General features: G+C 49.9%; 1 protein-coding gene across 19 annotated transcripts in view; it reads right to left on the bottom strand.

The window, feature by feature from the left end:
• CACNA1C (calcium voltage-gated channel subunit alpha1 C) overlaps positions 1-27581 on the bottom strand; it is a 596360-nt gene that overhangs the window by 527147 nt on the left and 41632 nt on the right. For all 19 annotated transcript variants that reach the window (XM_046654484.1, XM_046654423.1, XM_046654475.1 and 16 more), the window contains exons 2-3: positions 13102-13423; positions 8407-8512 (exon numbers count right to left, since the gene is read on the bottom strand). In XM_046654484.1, coding sequence (XP_046510440.1) covers positions 8407-8512; positions 13102-13385 — 390 coding nt within the window. In that variant the 5' untranslated portion in view covers positions 13386-13423. The remainder of the gene's footprint in view (positions 1-8406; positions 8513-13101; positions 13424-27581) is intronic.

Below are 27581 nucleotides of genomic sequence, written 5' to 3'. Positions count from 1 at the left end.
TCTGAGATTCTATTCCCTCATCTGAAATAAAGCGACACTACCTAACAGAGTTCATTCATTCACTCAGCAAACATTTATCAAGAGTCTGAAACATGCCAGTTACTGCTCAAGGCACTGGGGACAGAGTGGTGAGCAAGAGGGACAAATTCTCTACTCCTTATAATGTACTGTTACGGGGATCAGAAATAGCGCGTGCAAAGCACGGGCACCTGCCGGTCACTCAGTAAAGGTAATTATTATGACTAAACAGGTTTTATTACTCCCACTCACCAGAAGAGTGACAAACAGAAAGGTTAAGCAAGTGACCTAAGGCCACACAGTCCAGATCTCACTTTCTAGGTCGGTGCCCACAACTCTGGCTCCAGAATAGCTTTTGCGACATACCCGCCCAGGTCCCATTCAGACCAGTTCAGTCAGAACCTCGGAGAGGAGATCTTACCCAGTGAGGCACTTGCCTGCCACACCGTGTCAGGCTATTCTCTCATCTAAAGACAGACTCTACACTGCCGCCTCCCCCGTGCCACTGCCCCTCTCCCCTCACAGCACAGGGAGGGTTAGCCCACGATGCAGCAGCTACGTTGCTTGTTACCTGTGATTATCTATTAGTATACATCACAACCCTAGTATTTCTGCAAAGTGTGTGTGTCTGGTGCATTAGGATGACACCTACAAGATGGCAATAACACATCTCACTTTGTACTGATCATCACATTGACGCGTGAGAGCCTCACAAAGATGTCTCGCTCTCAGGCAAACTGGACGATAAAAGAAACCACAGCTCATTGCAGGAAGATCAGCGACACTCTAACTGGCATCTTTACTCCTCAAACAGAAGCCTCTGACTTGGGGCCGCACGCCCCTCTCAGAGGCTGGTGGGCAGGCTTCAGACTCCTCTCAGAATCGTGGTGGTCTGGACGCAGGAGCCTGTGCGGGTGTCTTCAGCCGGGCCCTGCGTGGGCAGGGGGAAAGCTCAGCTTCACAGCGCTCAGGCACACCCTGCCTCCCTGCGAGGTGAACACAGGGTTGTGCCAGGCACAGAACACCTGTGCAGGCGGAGACGGAAGCCCCAGCGGCAGGCAGCCCAGGCCTCCCCTGTGGGCTCTCCTCTTGCCGTGAGCCTCTCTGCTGCCCTCCCTGTGTAGTGAGACGACGAGGCTGAGGCGTGCACAGACGCACACCAATCTTGCTGGATCAGGGTTGCCAGAAACAAGAGTTTTTTGGTCTCCTCTCTCCCCTTTTTGAGGCAAAAGCTGGCCTGCAGTGCCACTGACCCTGACTTGCCCCCAGGGCCAGGCGGAGAGGATGGCTCTCAGCCTCTGGTTGTGAATTCGGAAGGACAATACATTTGCCTGAGCCAGGCGCGGCTCTAAGGCTTGACCCATGTTAACACATTTCATCTTCACCACCAGCCTATGATGTCACTCTCATTATGGCCCAATTTCACAGCAATCAATGGGAAAATCGGACATCCCAACCTTCCTCCTGTTCTAGCTCATGTCCCCATGATGAACCCACTCCCCTCGCGCTCTCTCCTCCCCGAGCCCCCAAACCATTCCTTTTCTGGCCTCTTCCCTTCTCCTCTCTACCTCCACTTAACGCCTGGCTCTTACTCCAGAAAGTACACAAGACTGTTCTTTGCACAAGGTCAAATGCCAAATATACTCTCTTAATATTTCAGCTCAAGCCAAGTCTTTGTGGACCTCAGGGTTTGCAAAGAACTGGGAGTTTCCGCACACAATGAGCTTGTTCAGCTGGCAGAGCTTGCTCCACAGACATCATACAATTTCCCGACTGGGTAACAGCTATTGGTAGAATGGGTTTACAGTTGCTATATTATAAATGATGCACTGCAAAGTAGGCAGCACTGCCAATAACAAGACTGTGAATAAAAAGAAAGAAATGTCACGTCACGTGCAAGTTCAGGTTTCATTATGCTTCACTAGCATGAGGAAAAGATAACAAAAATGATGGATTTGGGTACAAAAGTGTACGTTGGAGCATAAAACAAACAGACTCATATTTAAATAATGAGGGAAAGATCTAAAAAAATTCTATACTGGAATACTGTTCATCTCTTGGAAAGAGAAGAAAGCAAAATGCTAGAAAAATAAATGGAGATTATATTAAGCAGGTGGGAGAAAGGAAAGGTCTGCGAGAGAGTGGATGGAAGCTGACAAATTCGCAAGCAGGAGCAAGCGCAGATGTGAATTGCAAGTGTGTCCAAAAAGAAGACTCTTTTCTAATTCTCTGCCAAAGTGAGTGTGCTTTGCTAAATAGATTATTCTTGAACCCAACAGAGTGGGAGACCTCTCAGCAGTTGCTGCGTCTCATCTTTCTGTTTAGATCTTTAAGAGATCTTGTGGGTAGACAGCAGCAGACTGGGGAGACGGAGCTGAAGGGGACCCACTCACACCACGGCGAACACTCCAGGTCCTTCTTCTCAAAGGGCAGTCCACGATCCCGGCATCGGAACCACCAGGGGTGCCTGCTAAAGGGCAGACTCCCGGGCCCAGGCCAGACCCACAGACCAAGACTCTCTGGGGGCAGGACCTGGGAGTCTGCATTTTAATCAGTTCTCCATATGATTCTTATGCCACTGAGGTTTGAGAACCACTGCTGTAGGTGCATCATCATCTCTCCTTTGTATTTCTCAGAGCAGGACCCTGAAATAGCAGTTCTTTATTTTTAAAAAAGCTATGAAAGCAACAGGGAAATTCTCAACCTTCATATTAGGGGTACTTAAATAATTTGGGGACCATGTTCTGGCATGACAAGGGGAATGTTTCAGTCAACGAAGCCCAGTAAGTGGTAGTTGTGCACCTACTATCTCAGGACCTCAGTCAGGGCACGAACCCAATCAACGTCCACTCCTGCCACACGGAGCCCTCAGCTCGGCTCTCCCGACACTCGGGCGGGTCCTCTTGTTAGCGGCCTAGAGTTGTCATAAAGACAAGTGTGAACGAGCACCCAGTCCCTCTTTCATCTTTGTACACTTCCTGTTCTCTTAGCTTCTGGCTGCACTCTCTCCAGTTTCCCTCCTACCTCTCAGGCCAAGCTTCCTCAGGCCCCTCCTTGGCTCGTCCTCCTCCTCTCACTCGGCAAGGCACGTGCCCCGGCCTTGGTGCTCAGCTCCTCTCGCCCTCCATCCCGCCGCAGGGGCTCTGAGCCAGGCCCGGGCTGCCCCTCCCACCCACCCTCCTACTCCCCCAGGCTCTCTCCTCAGCATGACCTCTCCCCTGAGCTCCTGACCCCAATCGATTGACTGTTGGACATCTCCATCTGCATGTTCCTCCGGCTCCTCACTTAACAAATCCCAAAGTGTAGCCCTCACTCCCTCCCCCTTAAATGAGACGTTTCTCTGAAGTCCTTCTCCTGGCTCATGGCACCTAGTTACCCACAACACCGTCCCAGGAGTCAGCTCTCTCCTTCATCCACAGTACCCAGCTGGTCACAAGTCCGATTCACCCCTAAATCCATCCCCTCCTCTCTACCCCTACTGTCACTATCGTCTGGACTTGGGCAGTTTCCTTTTCTCTTCACAAACAGTGAGGCCTCCCTCTGAGCCATCTTCCTCATGCTGCAAGAGCATCCTTTCTAAAATACACCTCTGGACTCAGCACTCTCCTGCTCTGAAAATCTTCAGGGTCTCCTCATGACCTGCAGTTAAGTTCAACTGCTGGCATGAGCTATGAAGCCCCTCATCACCTGGCTATTCTCATTCACTTGAAATCGGCACCCTGTTGCCTAGTCATAAAGGGCATGACCACAGGGCCTTTGCACATGTGTGTACCTCAGCCTGAAATGCCTCTCTTGCCTTGGAAATCAACCCTTATTGGGAGATCCAACTCAAATATGTCCTCCCATGTGAAGCCTTTCCTAATTCCTCTCCCAAAAGCAAAATGAGTCAGTCCTTCCTCCTTCACACCCTAACCCCTGGAAGGCCTTTCACTATTTTCAAACATCTGTTTACATGTTTATCTTCCCTGCTAGACACGGGGTCTGCCTCTTGAAGTATCCCAAACACACTGCCTGGCTCTTGGTATGGGTGTTCGCCAAATGACTGAAGACGCATAAGCCAGGCACAGGGAAAGAGACACTAGAGGTGCAATACCAGGAAAGAGGGCACCGTAATAGTCAGGCAACAGGCAAAGGGCCTGGGCTGGGATGATGGAGATGGCAGGATGCTAACAGCAACAAGATCCCTAACACTGGGCCCTGACCACAGCCCTCTCACAGACCTTGTCTCATTTAATCCTCACAGCAGCCTAGGAGTACAGCCTCTTATTACTGCTATTTCCAATTCACAGAGGAGAGAACTAAGGCCCAGAAAGTGTGAACAAATGACTTTGGAAATAGAAAGGAGGATAAATGTGATCTACTGCCAAAAAAATTTCCATACCTGGATGCCTGCTCAGCTGAGCACAGTGAGGGGAAGAAGGCGTTCGAGACGACTCCTCGCGACAGGAAGGTCAGCAACGCCACGGCCCAGGCCAAGGGCGTTCACACAGGGGCTCTTTTGTCTTCCCTTTGGGGACTGGCTGTGTGATGGGAGAGAGACTGAGTTCTGTCTGGGCTTGTTTGACTGAGGCATCAGCAAAACATCGCGGCACACGTGACCGTGTGCCAAGACCTCAGGGGCCCTTCGTGGTCATCGTGTGCCTCACCCTTCCCCAGAACCCTGTGAGGGAACGTCCCCTCCGTCTTATAGGCCCGGGAACTGAGGTTCAGAAAGAACAAAGACCTTCAGATTAAGACTCAGACGTACCAAGCAGCAAAGCCAAGATTTGAACCCAGGTCTGCCCAACTCAAAGTTTGCTCTATCCAAGAGGTCAGGAGCTCCCAAACCCAACTGATCATTAGGCTCCTGCCCCAGTGAGGAATTTTTTAAATGCATATTCCGAGGCCATGCCCCAGAACTACCAAATTTGATCAGATCTACCAAAGCATGGAATCTGTATGGTTTAAGCTTTCCAGGTGGTTGTAATAATCAAGCTGGTTTCAAGAGTCATCGCACTGGTCCACAGGCCTCTCTAATGTAGAAAATATGGGTCCAGACCTTTGGAAAGAGCTTAGAGCTGGATACATAAGTCTAGGAACAATTTACACAGAAAGGGAAGGTAAATTGTGGAAGTAGCTGAGCTCACCAAGGGAGAGTACAGAAAAAGAAAATAAGAGGACTAGGACAGCACCCTGGAGAAAGTTCCAGAAGCAGGAAGAAAATGGTATGAGAGATAAGAGACTTAACAGCAATTATGCCCCAAAGCCAAGGGGTAAAAGGGTTTTGCAAAGGGGCATTTGACAATGTAAGATGCTGAAGAGAGAAGGAGGAAGAGGAGGGCCCAGATCATTACACTCGTGTTGATTATGTCCATGGGGTAGAATAATATCCTGATCTACAAGCTGATGTGGGTTCTGCTTGGTTGGTTGTTTTAGGAGTTTTCTAACACCCCTCGAACACTGTGCCCCCTACATTAAGTCAGTGGCCTTCACCACCCAGGGAAAGTATGACACAGTGGAATGCAGAGATCGAGGCTTCTGGGTTCAGAGAGCATAGGTCAGGGCATTGACGAAAGTCTGGAAGACCACAGGAGGGGTCTATTGGGCAACGCCATCCAAACAAAGATCCCAAGATGGTGAATATGGGAGCAGTAGTGAGGAAACAAAAATGAGTGAGACCCTGGGCTCTGCCCTTGAGAAGGGGCCCTTGAAATCTTCACCATGGCCCCATTTCCACAGCCCCAGAAGTGGCCAAGAGGGATGTAGAGCTGAAGAGACCCCACGCTGGGGAACAAGAGACCATACCGCCCACAGGGATCAAAGACCAAGGCCCTTCCAGAAGAGACGAGGTCATTTCAACAGTGTGGATCAACAACGCCAAGGGGACCTGTGGCTATCCCCTCAGCCTCATACAGCAGTGGCCATAGAGAAGGGCCCAGGACTAAGCTACACCTCCAGGGAGGGGGCTGAGAGCCCTGCATTTACAAAGATGAAGTTTATGCCACCAGGCCACAGGGAGTCTCCAAGAGGACATTATGTTCAGTTACAGGAAAGCAAAAACAAGCCACATTTCTTTCCCTCCTGAGTTTGCCAGCTGAGATCTCTATCTGTTACATTCCAGAGATGGGATGGAAGACAGAGAGCAAGGAGCTGAGGAGAGAGCAAAAAGGAACTGGCAGAGGTGGCAAATATAGACTCTTCCTCAAAAAAACATCAGAAAATTATACATATATATCCCTCTCCATCCAAGAAAGTTCAGAGAGAGAGCTACTAGAATTAGGGAGGTGTGTCTGTGTATCTGTGTGTGTGCACATGTGTATGCTCATGTGTGTGTGTATATCTGCATGTATGCATACGTGTGTGTGTGTACATATTTAGGATGGAGGAAACCTGACAATGCTCCCTTAACTTAGTAAGTCTCTGCCTGACTCGTGGCTTGACAGAGGTAGGCGTTGCCTTAGCAACTAGAAGCCCCTGTTCAAACTCCCGCACTCTCTTCTGTACCCCCAAACTCCTAGTGTAACATCACTAAGTTCACTGGCTGTGCCCCACCTCTCTCCCTCCACCTATCTAACTTCACCCTTCATCTGGAAGGAACAGAGGAGCAACAGGCAACAGCAGCCTGACTCCGGGAGGCCTTGAGAGGCATGGTCTTGCATGCTGGTGTTCTTTTTTAAAAAAACAGCTTTATTGAGGTATAATTTACATACCATAAAATTCACCCATTGTAAGTATACGACAACGATTTTTAGTCGAGTTACACAACTGTGCAACCATCACCACCATCTAGTTCTAGAACACCTGCATCACTCTGTGGTGGGACTTCTCCCCACCTCCCGGAAGGGACCCCCGCCAGCCCAGGCTTCCCTCTCGAGCAGCTCCCCAGGTGCCCTGCTAATGGTCCTGGGCCCTCTGGGGTGAGGGACTGCTGTGGGGCCACCTCTGGGGCCTACGATAAAGCAAACTCCTTTCCCCACTTCACCACTGCTTTGTCCTAGAGCAGACCCAAAGCTTCATGGGCTTCAGAACAAGACGCAATTCTTTTTTTTTCTTAAGATGCACATTAAGTGTTAAGCTGCAGGGGCTTCAGGGAGGCCCCAGGTTGGGGAGGGAGGTGGACACAGAGGAAGCGTAACCAATGGGAGATGCTCCTGTTTTTCCAGGGGTCATTTGGGAGACACTTTGCTTGTGTTTATTTTGACACAGTAAAGATTTCTTGCCTATTAAGAGACAGGGTCACACCTCAGAAGCCTGAGTGGACTGCGACTAATGCTCTGCCGGCCAACCCTGGCCATGTCATCACTCGGCACTCGCTGGCCAGCTCTGGAACCTATCCCCAACACGCAGCCCCAAGGCAAGCCATAAGATGCAGCACCCTGGCTCGTACCCAACACCGTACTCAACATGGAGCTGGGGCTAACTGTGAAAAATGGGAAAATGGCAGAGAAGTTTAAAACACACATCAGATTTATTTGCTGAAGGAGCCAAAGAAAATGTCAAAGGTTAAAAAGCAAAAGAATTACACCCATGATAGCAGCAGCAGCCAGCACCAATGGAAAGGAGAATCTTTCAACCCTCCTGCTTCCTTTAGAAAGCACCTCATCAGGCAGTCCAGTCTCACTAACGAGAGGAAGGTGCTGACGACAGGGGAAAGATGTGCTTTGTGGGAATCACATGAAAAGTTACGGTGTCTTTGCAGGGCAGGGGGAGAGAGACAGGATTTTCCTACGGGCCTGTAGCAGAGGCATCCCAGAGTGCCCCGATTTTGCCAACTGCATTCCAGAGCTCTTTTCCTCCCATGCCCAGACGGAGCAAAGGCCTTTGTAATGACTTCATGCTCAGCCAAAAGTAAACACACTCTGCACTTTTTCCATGGACAGATTCTAACCTCAAATTGCCAGAGCTGGCCTCCCAACCATCCAAATGGAAAGCCGCCTTTCCCAAGAAAATAAAACCTTTGCAACTAAATAATACATCTTGGCTGCAAAGCAACTTTCCTAAAAGCTTCCTAGAAATTATTTATCGTGCAATAATACCACAGATCACCTGAGCAGACCCTGCCAACGGCACGAAGGCACTGAGAATAAGCACAAGCGATCCGAGGAGGAAGCTCACTCCCGCAGACACCGCCCTGCCGCTCCTGCAGCACGCCTCGTGGCCACTCAAAACACACGCACACAATCAGAGCTCACGACCAACTAACTGGAATATTCTTTCTGAAAACAGGCTGTGATAAGACAGGCGCTGATTTGAATTAAGAGCAAAACAGCACTGAAGATCCGACACGGCGGTGCTCTGGCACATGTAAACACACCTCGCGCTTCCCTCCCACATCCCAGCTTGAATCCCTGGGACCCGAGCTCAGTCCTCCACCAAGAAAGAAACGCAGAGACTGCAGTGTGGACTTACCAGGTTGGAGTTGGTGGCATTGGAGTCATCTTCTGGAAAGGGAATATAGATGGCTAAGGCCACACAATTGGCAAAAATAGTCAGTAAAATAATTATTTCAAATGGTCTGAGGAAGGGAGTTAAGGAAGTTAATGCCACAGAAAGCAAAGTGAAACAAACATTCATATAGGTATATATTTTAAAAATGAATCAAAGATTCATAAGAATTTTGTTTAAACAATACATTCCAAGACCCTTGTATTCTGAAAAGAAACATATGCCTTTTTAAGTGCTTCTAATGGGTCCCCGCCAAAATTTTTCCTAATATGTCAAAAGCAGTGGAGGCCAGTCGCGTGCCAGAGTAAACACAGATTTCTAAAAACTTTTTCCCCATCTTTTATTTATTTAGATTGCATTGAACTTCATTTTCCCTCATGTGTGCTTGGGATTGCTTTTAAAGAGCAGGGCTCACCCCAGTCAGGACTCACGTCCCCAGGTACCCCTGTCCCCGTGGCTCACATGCTGACCACAAGGGACTCAAACAAGCTTGGGATGGGAGAGGTGGGACGCAGTGGGACAGAAGGCAGAGATTTGACTTCAAGATTTTTCACTGAAATTTGGAGATTTTAGTTTTCATATCTTAATTTGAAGTTTAGAGTGGTTTTTTCCTTCTCCCTTATTCTCTGACAGCTTCCAGAGAATCGGAAGGGCCAGGGGCCTGGACCCCCAAGAGCATGGCGGCATGTGTACGGTGTGATCAGGGTAGGGCAGCCACCTTCTAAGGCACAGCTCCATGCAGAACACCTAAAACCTCTTCAGTCTGTGGAGGCCCCGTCTCCAGTGGGCAAGGCTCACGTTCAAGGCCCTCTTTCCCCAACCAATGGTCTGTGCCAGGTCTAGAGGGATAAGCCATGGCCCACTCTCCCACAGCAGTGCACTGAGGGAGGCACCTATGCCAGACTTCTTCATCAAAACATCAGGGCAGAGCACACTCTCAAGAGAAGAATGAGCACACGTGCTCACACCCCTCCCACTCTGCACCCACAACTGAGGCCAGAAGCAGGGAGCTCCAGAGGAAGGGCCCCGTGGTGCTCTTCCAGCCCCATCTCCTCCACCTCCCAACACTGCCAAGTTCCCAGCCTGGTCCATGGAGCCTACCAGGAGGAGGAAGAGAAAGAGGATGGCAATTCCTGGAAGAAGGGAACAACTTCATCTCCCACGGAAACCTGAACTCACAAAGTTAACGAGTCTTGAAGCAGGAAGAGACCTTAGAGATGATCTAGTCCAAACCTCTGAGGCCCAGAAAGCCTGAAAAACTTGCCCAAGACTCCAGCAGGTACTGACCAGCCAGGTCTAGAACCCAGATTCCCCGACCATGGAGTCCAGCATTCACTCCCCTGCCATGGATGACCTCTCACTGGTGTTAACGGGACACCTCTGGGTCTAGAAGGAATCCTACTGGTTATCTAGGCCAGGGCTTTCTAACCCAGGTGCTGTTATTGATCCCCTTGGCCCCATGGGTATAGCTCAGGGTCTATTTGCCCAGTCATTTTCCATGTGCCTCGATGTCAAGAAAATGGTATGCAGTGGACCTGTCCAACCACCCAACTCGACAGATGCAGAAAATAAAACAATCTCTCCCAGATCCCAAGCTGGCGAACAGCAGGGCCAGGACCAGACCCCCTGACTCATCTTTTCCAACACCTCGTGTCGCCCCTGGCGCTGGCCAGGGAACAAATGATGATGATTGTGATGCTGCTGCTGATGACAATGATGGCAAGGGGAAGGACAGTGGCTAACATTTCCTGAGAGCTGACTCTGCGCCAGGAGCTGTTCTAACTGCTCTACACAAACACCCTGAGTGGAATGTACAATTATTCCCATTTCTAAATAAGGAAAACTGAGGCACAGAGAGGTTACATTAACTTGCTCAAGATCACACAGCCAGTGGTAGGATGGGATTCAAACCGAGGAAGTCTGTCTCCAGAGTGTGAGTTTGTAGGGACCTATCCTAAAGTCACCCTAAAGCACTTTTAGGAAGTTAGTTCCTTTAGGCCTCCTACCATATCACCTCTTCCCTCCTAGCCCTTTTCCTGAACGTCAGGAAAGTGACATTCAGCCCAGAGGCTGGTCAGTTTCGTTCCCACCCTCTGTCTCCTGTGCTCCCCCTACCAGGGCAAGGGCACATCAGTTCAGCTGAGCCAGACCTCATGTCTCCAGTCCTCAAACGTCAGCTCCTCCTCCCTCCAAAGTGGGTGACGGCTAAGCTCGGGGTGTTTCCTGTGCTGTCAGTTCCGCCTCCTCCCCCTATTCAGGGTCTCCATCCATCATCTTATGCTAAAAGTCCCAGCTAATGCTGGGGAAGGCCATGTGTAAAGAAGCCAATCAGGCAGATAAGGAAAGGCCTCTGCTGCAAAGCTCAGGGGAACCCAGGTGAGCCCTGGAAGCGTTCTGTGTCACCTGTGAAGACCAGAGCAGTATTTAAACTGCCTTCTCTCCTTAATGACGCTGTCAGAGTCCACTCTTCCCAGGAGCACTGACTGGCCGGCTCACCACGCCATCTCCTCACCCGCCCAGCTACCCTTCCAAGGCAATCTGAAAACGCACCCCAACTCGTGCTGCCTAAGCTGGTCCACTTCCTCTCCTGCAAGGGAGGGCACACTCCCCCAGGAAGGGTGGGTGCAGCACCCCTCTGCCTAAGGCGAGGGTGTGAGGCGGCGGAGGCCCACAGTGGGCACGCTGCTGATTCAGTGAAGGGTCTTTTCACAAGTCCCTGACTCCAGCCTCCTGGGGCCTGGCTGGCGTCTGTGGACAGCTCGTCCTGCCCTTCCACTAGGGAGCCGGCACTCCTCCACTCTTCTTGCTTCCACCTGCCCTGCAAATTACTGCTCCACCCTCTCTACCTTTCTTCCCAGGTTTTTACATCACCCAGGACTTCATTCTGTGCTCAGTACTCCTGTCAGGGCGCTACCCATCCCAGAAGGGGAAGGCGGACTGGAAGTTAACCGCACTCCCCGACACACTGCCTGAGCGTGCCGGTGCTCGCACACACGTGGGCTTTGTAGCCCTTGCTAATACCTTAGGAGGCGACTGCAGTTATTGCTGTTAGAGACGGGGAAACAAGCTCTGGGGTTTGGGTGGCCTGTGACCTCTCAGAACACAGGCGGCAGGGCCACAACAGGGTAGATGTCCAGGCCGCAGACCCAGGTCCCACTGTGTCCCAGTGGGGCTGACGGGTATCCCCTAAATGTCCACCCTAGTATCCACAGGCGTGTGGGGCGGGAAGTCATGGATTTGGGGTTAGGGGGACCTGGATTTGAAACCCGGCTCTGTCAGTTGCCAGCTGTGTGATTTGGGCAAGTTCTTCAGGTTTTCCAGGCTTCAGTGTCCCCCTCTCTGGGGAAGCCTGACCCGCTTGGCCCCTCCCACTCCATGATCCTGCTGTGAGCAGCGATGACAGCAGCCTCTGGGGCCGCCCAAAGCTGAGCCTCTCACCCAGTCATCAGGAAGCGGAACCACGCCTGGCCACTCAGGACAGATGGACCTCTTCTGGGGCTGCCACTTGGCTTGAACCGCATTCTCTTCAAGTTTGAGTTGCAGGGTTCAAACATTTATAGAGCTAACATTTCCTGCTGAAGAGAAACTTTCTTCTCTCTCGAGTCATCTTCTTTTACCTTTCAACCACGACCGAGACTTTTAAATCTTTCCATGGAAACTCATTAATGAAACCTAACACTCCCATCCCAAACCGTGGGAGACACGGCAGCCCTGACTGAATGAACTCATACTATAAAAATGCAGCACCAAGTACCAGGGTTCTAGTTCTGTCTGCCACTGACTGTGTGACCCTGGAGAGTCACTCCGGCGGGGCTCAATGTCACCACTGGAGAAAGTCAGGGGTGGACCTACTGATCTCTAAGGTCCTTTCCATCTCCACAACCCACAATCCCTATGATGTTAAAGGGCCTGTAATTTCATGGGGAGAGCCTGACCCTTCAAAGTCATTTTCTCTGAAGGACCCACTCACTGGTTTATATACATACAAAGCAGATCTGTGTTTAAAACTCCAGGCCAGTGTCCACCACTTTAGCTGCATATTAGAATCACCCGGAGAATTTAAAAATATGCCTGGGTGGAGCTCAGGCACCTGTATTTTGCTGTAACTTTTCAGGTGACACCAGTGTGCAGCCAAGATTGAGAACCACTGCTCCTAGGCCTTGAATCAAGAGCGGAGTCATTAACCACTACCCTCATGCATCTCCTGGGCTCTTCATCCTAGAGAGAGGGGAGGTCACGAAACTATGCCAGCACCACATCACGGAGGGAAAGAAGGCTATGGAGCAGCAGCATGTCACCACTATGCACCCAACACACCAGTGGCTCCCTGGGCAAACTCAGCTAGGTAAGATGGTATTTCATAACCTCTAATGCTCATTTTCTCAAATGGTGCTTATTATATGAAAAAAAAAAACCACCTGGGGAGCTTGCCATACAAGCCGATTCCTAGGCCCTGTCCCCAGAGATTGTGATTCACCAAGTCTGGAGCAGGACCAGAATTCTACATTTGAACAGCACCCCAATGATGCAGATGCAATAGATCTGAGAGCCACCTTATAGGCTCAGCTCATACAACAGCCCACTGGCTGGTAGGCCGTGGGGGGCTGGCGCCACAGGGCTGCCAAGGACACCCTGCCCAGCCCAGAGCACAAAGGATATTTCCATTCGACGATGCTTATGCACGCCCTCCGGATGGGGTTCTTCAGAGTCAGGCAGAGCAGGGCGCGGGGCGGGCGCGTGGCGGTCGTGCTGCCTTGCTTCTTGGGTTTCCCATACTGCTGCCGCTTCCGCTGCGTGGAGCTGACCGTGGAGATGGTTGCATTGCCAGCACTGCCCATCAGCTTGGCTTGCCGGGCCGCATCGATGGCTGCCTGCCAGGACAGGGCTGCCCCCGGGGTGGGGATGTGCTCGGGGGCGAGCCCTGCAGCTGCATTGGCATTCATGTTGGCATGAGCTGAGCGTGGGCTCCCATAGTTGGAACCTGCAGAAGGAGAGAACAACAGTTACCAGGGAGAAAACAAGAGACCTGGTGATACGCTCTGAAGCCCAGACTCACAATTCCTTAAAAATCTTGTTTCAAACTGTTGCAGGAGCCTGGAGGTGGCACATGGGAACATTTGTGTGTGATGCTGAGAAGAAAGAGTCAGGAAATCTGTTCTGGTCCTAACTCAGCCTAGTTCAGCCGTGTGACCTTGGATATGTCACTCTCCCTCTCTGGTCTCATTGCCTCATTTTAGGCAAATAAGGCATGAGATGTATGCATTACAACATGTATGAACCTTAGAAACACGGTGCTAGTGAGAAAGGCAGAATGCAGAAAAAGCTAAATACACAATGCAATATGTGTAAATTAAATACATTTATATAATAACACACAAATAAAAGGATATTCATTAAGTAGAACAGAGTGGTTGTTTAAGGAAGGTAAGGAGGAAAATGGGAGTAGGATATGGTGATAAAAAAGACAAATGAATGAATGAACAAATGAGTGAGTGAGTAAGAGTTCCAGTGCCTGAACCAATGAGGACAGAGGCACAATAAATTGAAGAGTAGGATTCGCTCAAATCTCTGCACCTGAGTCCCAAAACATAAAACTAAGTACAATAAAATAAGGGGATTGGACCAAAGCAAGGCTACATCCGAGGACCTCAACCCGTCTGGGCACTGAGTGTTGGCTGGACAGGAGGGGCTAGGGGGCTGTGAGGGCTTCACATCATATCAGCAAATCCTTTGACATCCCTCCCAATGAGAAATGGGATCTACGCCCCCTCCTCTTGAAATGGGGTTGGCTCTTGGTGACTGTTTTGACCAATAAAGTACAGTAGGTATGATTGCATGCGATTTCCAAGGCGAGGACAAAAAAAGGCAACGTGGCATCCACCTGTTCTCTGGGGTAAGCCAGTCACCCCATGAGGCAGCCTGACAGCCCTGAGGCCGCCATGCGGTGAGGAAGCCCAGGTGGCCGACAGGGAGAGACCACCCACAGAGAAAGCTTCCCAGGCAGCCCTCAGCTGCTCCAGTCACCATCTGACCGCAACCTCACGAGAGAGACCAGACCGCCCAGCCAAGCCCTTCCTGAATTCCTGATCCACAGAAACGTGGGAGATAGCAAGGTGTTCACCGCAAGCCACTTTGTTTCGGGGTGATTTGTTATATAACACTTGACACCTGGGAAAGGGAGCTGTGGTGGCAGGGGTTGACAGGGTGGGGGTAGAGGGACTCAGTCAGGAAGGAAACCTGAGTAGGAACCAGTGAAATCCAGAGTAGGGGTATCTGCAGTGCTCTGGCTTAAAGGCAATGGCAGCCCTCAAGACTGTCCCTAAGATACCACACATACTTGGAGGGCACTCCTCAGTCTGGTGGGCCAGATGCCTCACCCTAGAGTCGTACAAAATCTGCCTAGTGATCAGCCCAGCCTGGGCCTAACCCTGAACACTCCAGAACAGATGCATGACCTTGAGACTTGTCCACTGGCCAGGTGCGGCAGGATCAGAGAAGCCATAGAGAATGGGGTAATACTGTGGGCAGAGAGCCTGGCATCTGGACGCCATGTCAGTCACCCAGGAGACGGTGGCCTGAGCAGCCAGCCCAGTTGCACGTCTGTCAGTTCCGAGTCCCCCAACAAGGACCCTCTTCTCTGCTTGGTGTACACAGGTTCCTCCAGGAAGCTGCTGCTCCCAGAAACAATGGCCCAGTGGAACCCCTTCCTCTCCTCACTGCAGCTCACTAGCACCCACAGGAACACCTGGCACGGCACCCAGCCACCTCTCCCCAACTCTTATCTCAGACTGATCCTTCTACATTTGACTTTAAGATAACTGTTGCTCCCAGTGTGAGCTTCTGTGACCCTATCACCCCCACCACCAGCCATGTCCCCCATGGGACCAGTTCAGAGATGAGCACCTGACCCAGCTTAGCCAGTCAGAACATTTTCACCCAGAAAGAGTCGGTCCTAGAGACAGACTCGACAACCTCAGTGGGCTCCTGCATCCAGCCATGCCTGATGCTCGCCTTACTCCGAGCTTTTGAGTTTCATTACTTAAGTAACTTAGCTTAAGCTAATTTGAATTGGGTTTCTGTCCCTCGCAACCAAAAAAGACCTAACTAACACACCTGCTCAGTGTCACAAGGCTTGTACCTGGCTGGGCTGTCATTCTGCTGGATTCCAAAGTCTACATCCATTCCATCATCACACCAGTGACAGACAATAAGTTTCCACTCTTACGCCAATTGATTGGCATCCCTGTCCAAAATGCTGTACCTAAAGGATTCTGAGACTTTTCTGAGTACAACAGGAAAGGAGATCATGATAGATTAGTGATGTCCGCCATGGGCGCAAAGGGTAGGGGACAGTATCACAGATGCCCCATGTTTACCACCCCTGTATGATACCAAGATGAGCACACCAGGTCCTCTTTAGTACCAGCCGGTCGACTGCCTTCTTGTCCCCTGAGAGTTGCCTCCTGCACTATTGCCATCTGGTCCCTGGAGCATTAGAGCCCCAGACCCCCTCCCTGGGGGCTGGAAAATGCCCTCTGTTCTATACTTTATTCACAGCTATGTTCTCAACGTGACACGGACTCCCGTCTCACCACATATTCCCTTCACCATTCTCCTTTCCTCTGCCCCAGCTGCTCCAGGCAGCTGCCGCCCCCCAGGAGTAAAGGACGGTAAGCAGAATGTCAGGATCCTGGAGGACCCAAGACGTCCACTGAGAGGTCTGCTCTCCCATGCCTCGCCCCTGTCCTCCCTGCACTCACTGTGGGGGTCCTAAGCTAGAGCAAGGAAGATCCCAACAAGGCTGGGCCTTTACCTTTCTTATAGGGGCCCAGGGACAAACCGAAAGAGAGGATTTGGACTAATAAAGGCACCTGAAGCACACGAGCTGCTTTAATAACTGGCCAGCACAAGCGTCTCCATTTAACACACAAGAAGACAAAGGAGCGTCTGACTCATCAAAGGTCACGAAGCGAGATAACGGAAGATTCCCGCTGCAGGCACAGGGCTCACAGCTAACTGCTGGACTCTCCTCCGCCTCCTCCATCCCACACACCCACCCCACATGCATGCACACGTGTGTGCTCACAAACATGGCCACAAGCCAAGCTCACACCTCCCACTGGGCTTCGGGGCCTTGACTTTGAAAAGGCTGCATTTCTGACCCCGAGAACATCCTTTGTGTTTAATATGACCGTCACTGCACAGGATGGCATCCCCCACAGAAACAGCCTGTGAGGAACCCTCAGGCACCTCTGGGACGAATGAAGGTGGAAAGCGTCCCTGTTTGTTTGTTGCGCCAGGAGTGACGGAGTCCCGTCTCATGTCTTATTGGGTTCACCAGAGAGGCTGGAACTCTGTGTCCATTGGACCTGCAGTATCTAATTTTTCCTTCCTAGACTCCTGGCTTGGCATTGTCAACGGCTAATAGACTCTATTTTATTTCCTGGACTAAGTTCTCCTCTTCCCTCACAAACGTAAAAGCAGCCCTGTCTCCACCGTCAGCCTTTCCAGACCCCGATTCTCCTCTCACGACAAGCCCTCTACCCTTCACCCTTCCTGCAGCTTACCGTCTTCAAACTCTAACCTTTGTGCTCACCCCTAAGCATTGTCTTAATCCCCCTCTCTCCTACCACTTGCTAGCTCCAGAAACCCAGGAGTTTTCAGAAAACACTCGGGAAGAAGGCAGGAAGCACCAGCATGAGAACAGACCCACCGCCTCAGAAGGGCTGTGTGGGGTGCATCCTGTGGACCCCAAGGTGTCAAGACCAGGGCTTCCTAGAGGGAGGCGGCTGTGGCTCCACGGAGCCAAGAGGTGGTTCTGAAAGCCACGTCTTGGTAGGCTGATGTCTGAGCCACCCCATACCACAGGTGACCTTATTAGAGCACAAGGACCTCTCTGGAGCACACCGTCTGGAGAAAGCACACACAAATAAGCCCATGGGTAAAAATGGAATGTCAACCTCTCCCTAGCCAGAGGACAAGAAAACAACCTTCAGTGTTTTGGTCCTGGCAGCTCTGAGCGTTGCTGCAGCCCTGTGACATGACTAAGGTCACTGCCACTGTCAACACAGAGCCACACACAGGTGAGACAGGTGTGGCCCTTCGGGGCTGGACTCCACTAGAGCTGGCCTTCAAGGCCCAGCTCAGCCTCTCCTTCTCCAAGCAATTTTCCCCCACCCACTGGGATGATTCCCCATGCAGACCTGAGCACCTCTAGGTCCCCCATGACAAGGAGCCACAACTATCCAAGAATCCCAGGAATGGAAAAGCTTCATCTCAGACTCAACATTTTTGAATCCAGAGTGGTGCCATGGAGGAAGGCAAGCAGCATTGTGTCCCCGATGGCTTTCGTCAGCACGAAATAACTACCCAACACAAAGAGACCAATTTTCAAATTACAAAGCTGATTCAAAGCTCTGTCTCCTGGTTGCCAGCTGAAAAGATGCCACTGTTTAAGTGTGCTCTGGCTCCTGCCTTCCTAGACTATTTCCACTGATGCTCTCGACCCTGCACAAGCCTCCGAGCAACAGCTTAGCACATCAGGCCACACACAAACAGGTGGGTGCCCACAGCGGTGATCTCTTCCTCGTACATAAGAAAATGACTCCCATTTGTCAAGTGACAGCAGCAGCTCCCTCCTCCTGCACACAAGAGCTGCTGCTTCTCCAAGGGAGCAGGACAAGGGCAGGACACCGGCATGAACTGGTCAGCCGCATGTCATTCTGCTCTGCAAGGTCCAAGCGAAGAGTCCCAGTCAGGAGGCAGTGGCTTATGCTTCCCTGGGACCCCTGTGAGTGAGGCCTGGTGCTGGGGACACGAAAAGTGTTCAGTGATGAGAAGGTCGATTTTTTTCTTTAATCCATCTCCATCCATGCACCGGATCCAGGGCCATATGCCAGAAGATACTCAATATCTATTTGCTATTGACTGTAATGACGATGATGTCGTGATAAATCTGAAGGCAGACAACAGGTAAACCTCAGAAACTGCTGGAGTCAGCCCATCTATGCCCTAAAGGATGGCTTATTCAGGCTCTTCTGCTTACTTCCGGGATGTGGTAGTGGGGGAGAATTGCTGAGGGAAGAGGCTGGAAGCAATGATTTCCATCTCCACAGCACCTCTCGTCCAGGCCACCATCCACTCCTTGCAAGAATGCGGCAGTAGCCCCCTGACACTCCTCTCACTTCTCTTGCCTGTCCCTGATCCACTCTCACAGCAGCCAGAGTGACCTTTCAGACATATAAATCAGAAATCAGGCCCTGTCATCCTCCTAGTTAAAGCCCTTCAAAATCCAGACTCTTTGTCATGACTTATGAACCCTGCATAGGCTGGTGCTTGCCCACTTCTCTGAGCTCATCTCACTCCTCTCTCAGCCTGGTCTAATGCACTCCGGACATACTGGCCTCATTTCATTCCTCAGAAATGCTCAGTTCTTGTCTGCCACAGTACCTTTGTACGTACTTAGAATGTTATTCCCTCTGCTCTTTGCTTGGTGACTCCTCATACTTCAGGTTTGGGCTTAAACGATTCCTTCTCAAAACTCCCAACCCTGGTCCCCCAATCTAAATAAGCAGAGCTCCAAGATTACCAGTGTGCTGCTGATCTCCTTGCCTCCATACTATCCTTGAATAGAGATGCCCAAATCCCAGGCACCATAAAGGGATTCCCCGTTTAGCCACGAGGGCAGAAAAAGGTACAGGGCTGCAGACCTGCTTTGACAGCACGACCTCCCTCTTTAACCTTAGTTATGCACTTCAGCCACACTCAAAGGAGGCCACTACTAATGACCAGCCTTTGTACCCACAACTACAACCCAGATTGATCTATGGAGAGCAAGAAGCAGCAGCTCACACCTAGAAAGCAGAGAGCTGTAAAAGCATTTTCTCCTAAAGTCCTAACCGTCCTCTCACTTAGCAATATCTACAGCGCAAAGGAGGTGCTTTCTCTCAAGCTGAGTTGTCACTCAAGATCTTTGCAGAAGCCCATTTGGCCCTTACCATCTGTCATCTCACTGTAGTGACAAGGGGCCTACACTCCCTTTAAGAGAATAGCAGCCAACCTGAGACAGAAACCATGCTTTCTCTGCCCATTAATGACCAAACGACTAGAAAGCAAGAGGCCATTAATCTTCCCCATCTAGTGTGTTACAAAGATAGCCAGGAAATGTCAACAGGGAAGATACTGTCTCTTGGTCTTAGAAGATAACCTGCGGTCCTGTCCATCTCAAACCCAGTGGTGCTCCTCCAGAGAAGGATCAGGTCTGTCTTAGCACCATGTGGCAAATGTGGCAGACTGGTGTACTGGCTAACTCAACAGCTCTCCCAACCTCCGTCTGCTGTACCCTACTGTCCTGCAGAGGCCAGAGAGCTAAAAACTACAATTTCCAATCTCCCACGTCGCTGGACTTCCTGATGTGACTACGGAGTTGGCCAACTCAAGAAGTGAATTAAAACTAAGTCTGGTGGGGAGGATATCTATTTCACAGGCTGGCAAGCCTCTGGCAATGGCTTCCTGATCCCCAGAACATGGATAAGGTGGTGTGATCCTGGAGCCAGCTCTTGGCACAGTGACTTCCAGACTTTCCAGTTTCCTAATTATACCAGAGTCCTAGTCCTCTTAGCAGGAGAGTTCTACAGTGTTGTTCTGGGAGTCATTCCTGAAGGTCCAGCCTAGGGCCCAACCCTTCCAATTGCTTTGTAAGCCCTTAAATTCCTGTATTAATTATCCTTCCTCTTAAAATGGCTACAACAGTGTCTGTTGTAGGTCTGAACTTGACTGACTCATAAGGTCTACAGCCTCACTGTCCAACAGATTGTCTACAATGATGAAAATGTTCTATAATTATGGGATGTCCAATACGGTAGCCACCAGTCATTGTGGCCATTAAGCACTTGAAGTGTAGCTAGTACAACTGAGGAACTACATTTTAAATTTTATTTCATTTCAATTAATTTCCATTTAAATAGCCACACGTGGCTAGTGGTTACCATATTGGACAGCATAGGTCTATACCAAGAGGAAGTCATAACAGAAAGAGCATGATAAGGAATAAAGTGTGAGAAATGGGAAAGAATACTAACAGCGCTCTTAATTCTAATCTGTGAATGAATTTTAAAAAAAAAAGCAATCGAGAACTGATTCAGATGCTGTTGGGTGGGTGGATTTTCAGATCAGGAAACAACCACCCTATGCAAAAAGACATGTTTTCAAAGCATAAGAGATTCTAAGACCCAACAAAACCAAAAGTCGTTTTTCAGTGGCTAATACTCTTGACAAATGAATGAGAAACTAATTTTCCCAAAGGGCAGATGGGGAAGCTGACATTTTCCCCCAAACTAACTTGTGCCTAAGAGAGGCCCAGGACATCCCAGGTGAGACGGAAGCCCTCACCCCAGAGCAAGCACCCAAAGGGTCTTCTGAGTGTGCAAGCAGAGAGAGAAGGGAAATTGCAACGTCTTGCTATTTGAGCTAAGGCACCTGTCACCACCCGGTCACAGCAAACCCAAATGACAGGACCTACTCTTGAGGATCAGTTCAAGTTATGGAAAGCCAGCATTTCAGCTTTTTGACTGTCACCGAAGAGTAGTCTTTGTAGTGAAAAACAGACCTGGCCCTGACTGAGGTCAGATACCCAGCTAGAAACATGGGGACTCCTTCAAGTTGCCGATGTCTGTGGACAAGCAGGGGGCGCAGAAAGTGGGAAAGAGGGCTACAGGAGCCTGGCACAACACTGCTAGGGCCCCAACACCAACGCATCCTTTCCTTTGCTTCAGCCGGGAAGGAGAGGAGCTGGGAGGAGTTACACCCCGATATCGGGTCCTTCTCTAGTCTCCCAATAATTCATAAGCTCCTTGAGACTAGGAACCAGCTTTGTGGCCTCAGAAACCTAAGCACGGTGGTCGTCACCCAGTAGGTGCTCAAAACACATCCGCTGCACAGAACTTCTTCCGCAGAAGCTTTATTAGCCCTCACAGATTTCCAGGCAGAAGTTTAGAGATGCTAGTACTCAATTATTTTAGGTTAGTATGTGTGCCACATGTTACATGTGTTTATTTCATATGGCAAGTGAACATTTGTTCCTGACGCCCCATCAGAAGGGACGCCCAAGAAGCAGATGCCTCCATCTATCTCATTCAGCGCCGCATTCCCCAGAGCCCAGAACAGCCCGGAGGCAGTGTGCGCTCAATAAAAGTGTGCTGAATGAATGAGTGAGTGAACACCTCAAAATGTAATTGTCCCGTGATGTGTCTTTTTCTCATGAAATTAATGACTCACACTTCAGGCCCCACAATACTGAGACTTTGGCTGCTTTGGCCCCATTTTCTTGGTAGGAAACAGACAGGGAGTGACCGCACTTTCCCAATCACCAGAACTGAACACATGAGGCAGTGCTATCTTGCAAGGATAGTTCTTAGCACATTCGGAGGCCCCAACCGCCTTCCTTCCAGCCGTCTGGAAGGACGGGTGACGGGAAGGCTCGCCTGGCTAATACTTACCCTGCCCACCTCCATCACCCACTGAGGTGGGCAGGGCACCTATGGGAACCGGCAGTCACGCCCTAACTCCATTTCGTCCTGTGACTGCCCAGCCACATGGCCAGGCGTCTGACTTAGTGGAATGGCAGAGCCATTCCTGCAGCGGCACTGTTCTGGGGAGAGAAGGTCTGACTGCCGGAGCTTCTGCAGCCCCGCGAGGGCAGGAGAGGCTGAACCTCAGAACCCAGCCCCAGGCCCCTCCACTTTGCCAGAGGGGAGCAAGCTGATAAACCCTGCCAGGAAGGCAATTTAGCACTCCTAACAAGAGTCTTTAAAAACTCAAACACTCAACTACCCTTCTCAGAAGCCATCCTACAGGACTAATCAGAGACTCCAGCAACGTATCTAGGGCTCACCAGGGCGTAAATCATAGCAATGCCAAACTGGAAATCACCTCAATGACCTCCACTGCAGGACTGGTTAGACAAATCAATGCATGTCCATGTGACAGAACTGTAGGAAGCCATGAAATTATATTTTTGAAAAATAATATAGAAAAACATTTTACAACATAATATTAAGCTACAGAAACAGGGTCCAAAAAAGTATATACAGTAGGACCCCAACTTTATAAAAGACATTTTTTTGAAAGAAGGAAGACTAAAAGGAAACCCATAAAAATATTACTAATAGTTATCTCAGGTGGCGAGTAACATTTCAGATCAGCCTAGCACGGGGCCACGCACTTGGAAATCAGGCAGCCTGGATGCTAATTCTGGCTCTGCCAGTTACTGTGTGTGACTGGAAGAGTCACATAACCTCTCTGTCCCCAAAATTCCTCATTTGTAAAATAGAGATAATAATGGTGTCTATCAAACAGCACTGTTGTGATGACCAAATTGTTAATAAATGTAAAGCTCTCAGAATAGTGCTGACAGCAAGAACCTCGTAAGTACCAGCTACTTTTTCTATTATATTTTCCAAATTCAGCACAATAAATGATTCTTTGGTAATCAGAGAGAAAAAAGTTATGGTTTTGCTTTATTGTTTAAGTATAGTTCCAAAATTACTGTGGCCAAACCAGTATCAGATTCTTGTCCAGCTGCTGACCACCCATTGGTGGCGGTGGGGGTGGGGGAGGGCGTGCACACAGGCCCCACCTTCCTGGCCTGCCTGGAGGCTGGTCCTCTTAACCCCAGCACCGCAGAAGACAAGCATCTGCCTGCAGCCGCAGAAAGTTAAGAAGTCCCATGGAAACTCAGCACACCCTTCTGCGCAGCCCTCCGCTGCCTGGACGTGAAGCTCTGGACACAGGATGCTCGTACCCGTGCCTTCAGCTATGGCTCTCTGCAGACAAAGGTATCTAGGGTGAGGGTAAAGTGAAACGGGTGATTTGAAAGCGAGCCAAGAAACATGGGCAAGATCCTTTCCTTTTCCTTGTCATCTTGATTTTTAACAAGAATTCCATTTACTATCAACTTGGCTCCATGAGGCATGAACAGGCATGTGCACCCGTAGGGAAAGGCACCAGGACTCGGAGTCAGCACACCTGGGCTCAGGCCCCAGGTCTGAGACGTGCCATTCATGTAACCGCAAGCCCTTCGAAGAAGTTGGAGCAGAACTGGACATCAGAGGAAGACAGCGGCTTTCCTCCAACCGCACAGCCTCGCAGTGTTGGAACCCAGGCCCCTGACCTGGGACGGTCACTCACACCACCAGCCACACTGCTAAGTGCCAAGCAATGTACACTTTTCTGGGCCTCAGTTTACTCACCGGTAGAACAGAGATAATAATACATTCCTCACAGGACAACTGTCAAGTCTAAATGACATCATGTCTATGAAAGTACTACCCAAATACAAAGTACGACTTAAGAAGAATCATTCCACAGATGCCCACATATGAAGCCTCAGGGCACGAAAGCAGAGTACCTCCTTTTCAGTGAAGTGAAATAAAACACGAGAGCTATCTTATTTAAAAAAATCCTTTTCCCAGAAGCACATCCTCCATGTTAAGCAACCACCTCATCTCACACACAAATATTATTAGTGTCAACTTGGGAAAAGGAAATCTCACCAGAGAATTCAGAAAAAAGACAATTCCAGAGATCCTTGGAAACAGTGCTCCATTCTCCAAGGATCCTCGATCAGTGAAAGGCTCGGAAATCCTGCGTTATCAGTGGGATTGCCCTGGGGGGAGGGGGCACTGCACATATTTGCACACTAAAAACAACACACCTACAAATACATGCGTCCACGGCCTGTGTGTCCTCCTCCTGGATGCCTCCAATTCTCATCATGGTGGGACAAAAGAAACACATCAGCCTGTTCCTCTACACTCACGGGCCATTTAAGAACGACGCTTTGTATGAAGTACAATGCCTCTTTCATTTAGAAAAGTCAAAGCCATTTATCTCATTGATCCCCAAAAAACCTCTGCCAGACAGCAGGCAGACAAGAAGGTAGAAGGCAACGAAACAATAAGCAAGTCTCCCCGAGGCCGGCGTTCCTGGGTAAATATTAATCTTCAAATAGATATGAAGCCATCTCGACTCTTTCCCAAGTTTGGAGTGAGAAGAAGCAGGCCAGAAGTGAAGAGAGCGGGATTCCAGCAGCAGCTTCATCACCATTTGCTCTGTGTGCTCAGGCAAACCACTTTCCTTCTTTGGTTCTCAATTTCCTCCTCTTTAGAAGGAGGAGGCTCAACCAGACACCATGAGAGTTCCTTCTAGCTCAGATACTCAGCTCCCAGAAATCTTTGACCCACGTATCTTACCGCTCTGGTCATCCCTCCCCAACAAGTGTAAACCTACCCAGTTCCTCGCTGCCTGGATGTCCTCCCCGTTGACTCAAAGACACGGGCTGACAAAGTGCAGCCCCACCCCCTCTCTCCGCTCACTGGCTGGGCTGCCCAGAGAGGCCGCCTGAGAGAGTGGGCGCTCAGCTCTCCTGAGCAGCTGCCTCCAGTCTGCAAATGCCTCCAGGGCAAGTTCAACCGAAGGGGTTACTCAGCACGGAAGGGCCACACAGAGACTGTGACCCTCCAGCGCTCATCTCTTTTCTGGTTTAATATCCCAGGGTCTTCCTGGGACCTGCAGGGGCTCAACACAATTTACATGGAAGCCCTCAAAGCCAGAGAGAGCACTTGAGAACCTCTAGGACGGTATTATCAAAAGGTCAGAAAATAACAAGTGTTGGCAAGGATGCGGAGAAATTGGAACCATGTGTGTTGCTGGTTGCGAATGTAAAATGGTGCAACTATTGTGGGAAACAGTGTGGTGGTGCCTCAAAAAATTAAACAGAGAATTACCGTATGATCTAGTAATTCCACTTCTGGGTATGTATCCAAAAGAACGGAAAGCAGGGACTTGAACAGATGTTGTCACCCATGTTCACAGCAGCATTATTCACAATAGTCAAAAGGTGGAAACAGCCCAAGTGTGCATGGCCAGACGAATGAATAAACAAAATGTGGTATGTACATACGATGGACTATTATTCAGTCTTAAAAAGGAAAGGAGTTCTGACACATGCTACAACATGGATGAACCTTGAAAACACTATGCTAAGTGAAAGAAGCCAGTTCATAAAACAAACACTGTACGGTTCCGCGTATACGCAGTTCCTAGAGCGGTTCCATCTGTGGAGACAGACAGCAGGATGGTGGTTGCCCAAGGCTGGGAGGAGGGATAGGGAGCTACTGTTTAGTAGGTATGGGGTTTCACTTGGAAAGAGGAAAAGCCTTGAGAGATGGATGGTGGTGACGGTAGCACATCAGTGTCGATGCATGTAATGCCACTGAATTGTATACTTCAAAAAGGTTAAGATGCTAAATTTTATGTTATGTAAATTTTACCAAAATGAAAAAATTTAATTTAATTTTTTAAAAAAATCCAGAGAGGGATGAGTGTTGGACTTAGAGCACCTGAAAGAACACTCCCAGAGGAAGGAAATCTGGGAAGAGAAGGAGGCATCCTCAGGAAAAGGAGCTAGAAAGTGAGGACATCTGGAATGTACCCTACTCAAATGGTCCTTCAGGAAGAGGCTGGGAGGAGTGAGTCAGACCAGGCCGAGGGGAGCATGTGGCAGGACAAGCCCACACGGACACCAGTGCTGCCCTGGACAGGCTTCTGCGCGTGCCCTCAGCATGTGACTCAGGGCCCAGAGAAGGATGCAGAGAACTCTGGTCATAAGTTGTTCTCAAATATCAAATAAATCACGCATGCAGATACACAAACATGCCTTCACAATGAGTGAAACCAGACTCACGTCCAAATATGTCCACAGTTTTCTCAAGTTCCATTCAATATCAGGCATCAGACCTTTGGCTGGGGGAGATGGGTGATCAGAACATTAGATCAATGCCTGGCCTTTTCAGTTTCAGTCTTGTCCAAAGGCTCTCCTCAGATACCTGGAGCAGCTCCAGGGCAGACCATGACTTGCGCATCTCTGTAGCTCTGGTGCCTAGCCCAGCGCCTGACACACATGAGGTACAAGAAGTGTTTGCCGAAGGAATGCGATTTCTACTCAGTATCCTGATAAATTTTAAGTGAGGAGACAAATGACGTTATTCCCATTGCCAATGATGAAACCAAGGCAGAGAGAAGCACATGGCCCCCATTCAACGACACCCAGGCTAGGACTGGCTTATCTAGCCCCGAGCCCTCCAATTTCTCTGACCTCTTAGATCCATGCTCTTTCCTCAGAGACTCTTGCAGCCAGATCTCTCCTTCCACATGTGTTTGTTTCCCATCCTTCTTGAGCCCCAAGCTGCCTTTTCTTTTCTTTCTGTTTGGGTTTTTCTGACACCTTCTAGAGCAGTAGTACCAGACCCCTCGGTGCCCCTCTACTCCAACATCTTTTTCTCCCTGGGGGACTGAGAAAACGTCTGATGAGGGTTCTCCTTGTGGGGCAGACTCAGGAGAACGGCTGAGGACCCTTGGAGATCTAAGTTCCCAACTTGGGCCAAGGGCACCTCTGGCGCTGCCCAGATTCTCCCCCAAGCCTCAAGTGCGTCTAAAGGCTGGGCCAGAAGGGAGTGAAAAGGGAGAGATGGGGAAGTCCACCTTTAAGAGCCCAAAAGTAGAAGGCAGAGGTCAACGGCACTTGCATTTTCATCTCAGAATGGAGTTATAATTCAAGGAGCAGAAACTAGAGCTGTAAAAGTGCTGTAAAACGCTACAATCTCTGTAACCCTGTCGCCTTGCTTATGTTACCCTCCTCTGACTATGTCCCCACAGCAGTTAGGAGTGTTAGAACCTCTAAGACAAACTGGATGTGGTGCTGCTCTTTGAAAACAGCAGGGCAAGAGCGGGAAAGCAGAGCATGGGATCTGGAAATAACGAGTGTCAGAGACAGACTGCAAGGGAATCGAGTGAATGACGGCAGCCAGAAGAGAAAGCAGGAGAGCCTAGTGGTTAAGAGCACAGAGAAGGAGTCACATGAGACCAAAGTTCATACTCTGTATGGCCAAGGGGCCCTGGGAGGCTGGACAAGTGATTTAACATCTCTGAGACTTAGGTACTGCTGAGCTATTTCAAGGATTCTAAAACATTAAAGCACTTAGCGTGGCGCAGCCCTATATGATGTTCTTGGTGAACAGCAGTCATTAATTGGTATCGTTTTTATTGTTGATGTTGTTAAAGTGAGCTGGGTCCCTGGGGCC

This window comes from Equus quagga, chromosome 1 (assembly GCF_021613505.1).
Source record: "Equus quagga isolate Etosha38 chromosome 1, UCLA_HA_Equagga_1.0, whole genome shotgun sequence".
Classification (NCBI taxonomy): Eukaryota; Metazoa; Chordata; class Mammalia; order Perissodactyla; family Equidae; genus Equus; species Equus quagga.
Note: the sequence above shows the minus strand (reverse complement) of the source record. Positions and strands in the feature narration are given on the sequence as shown.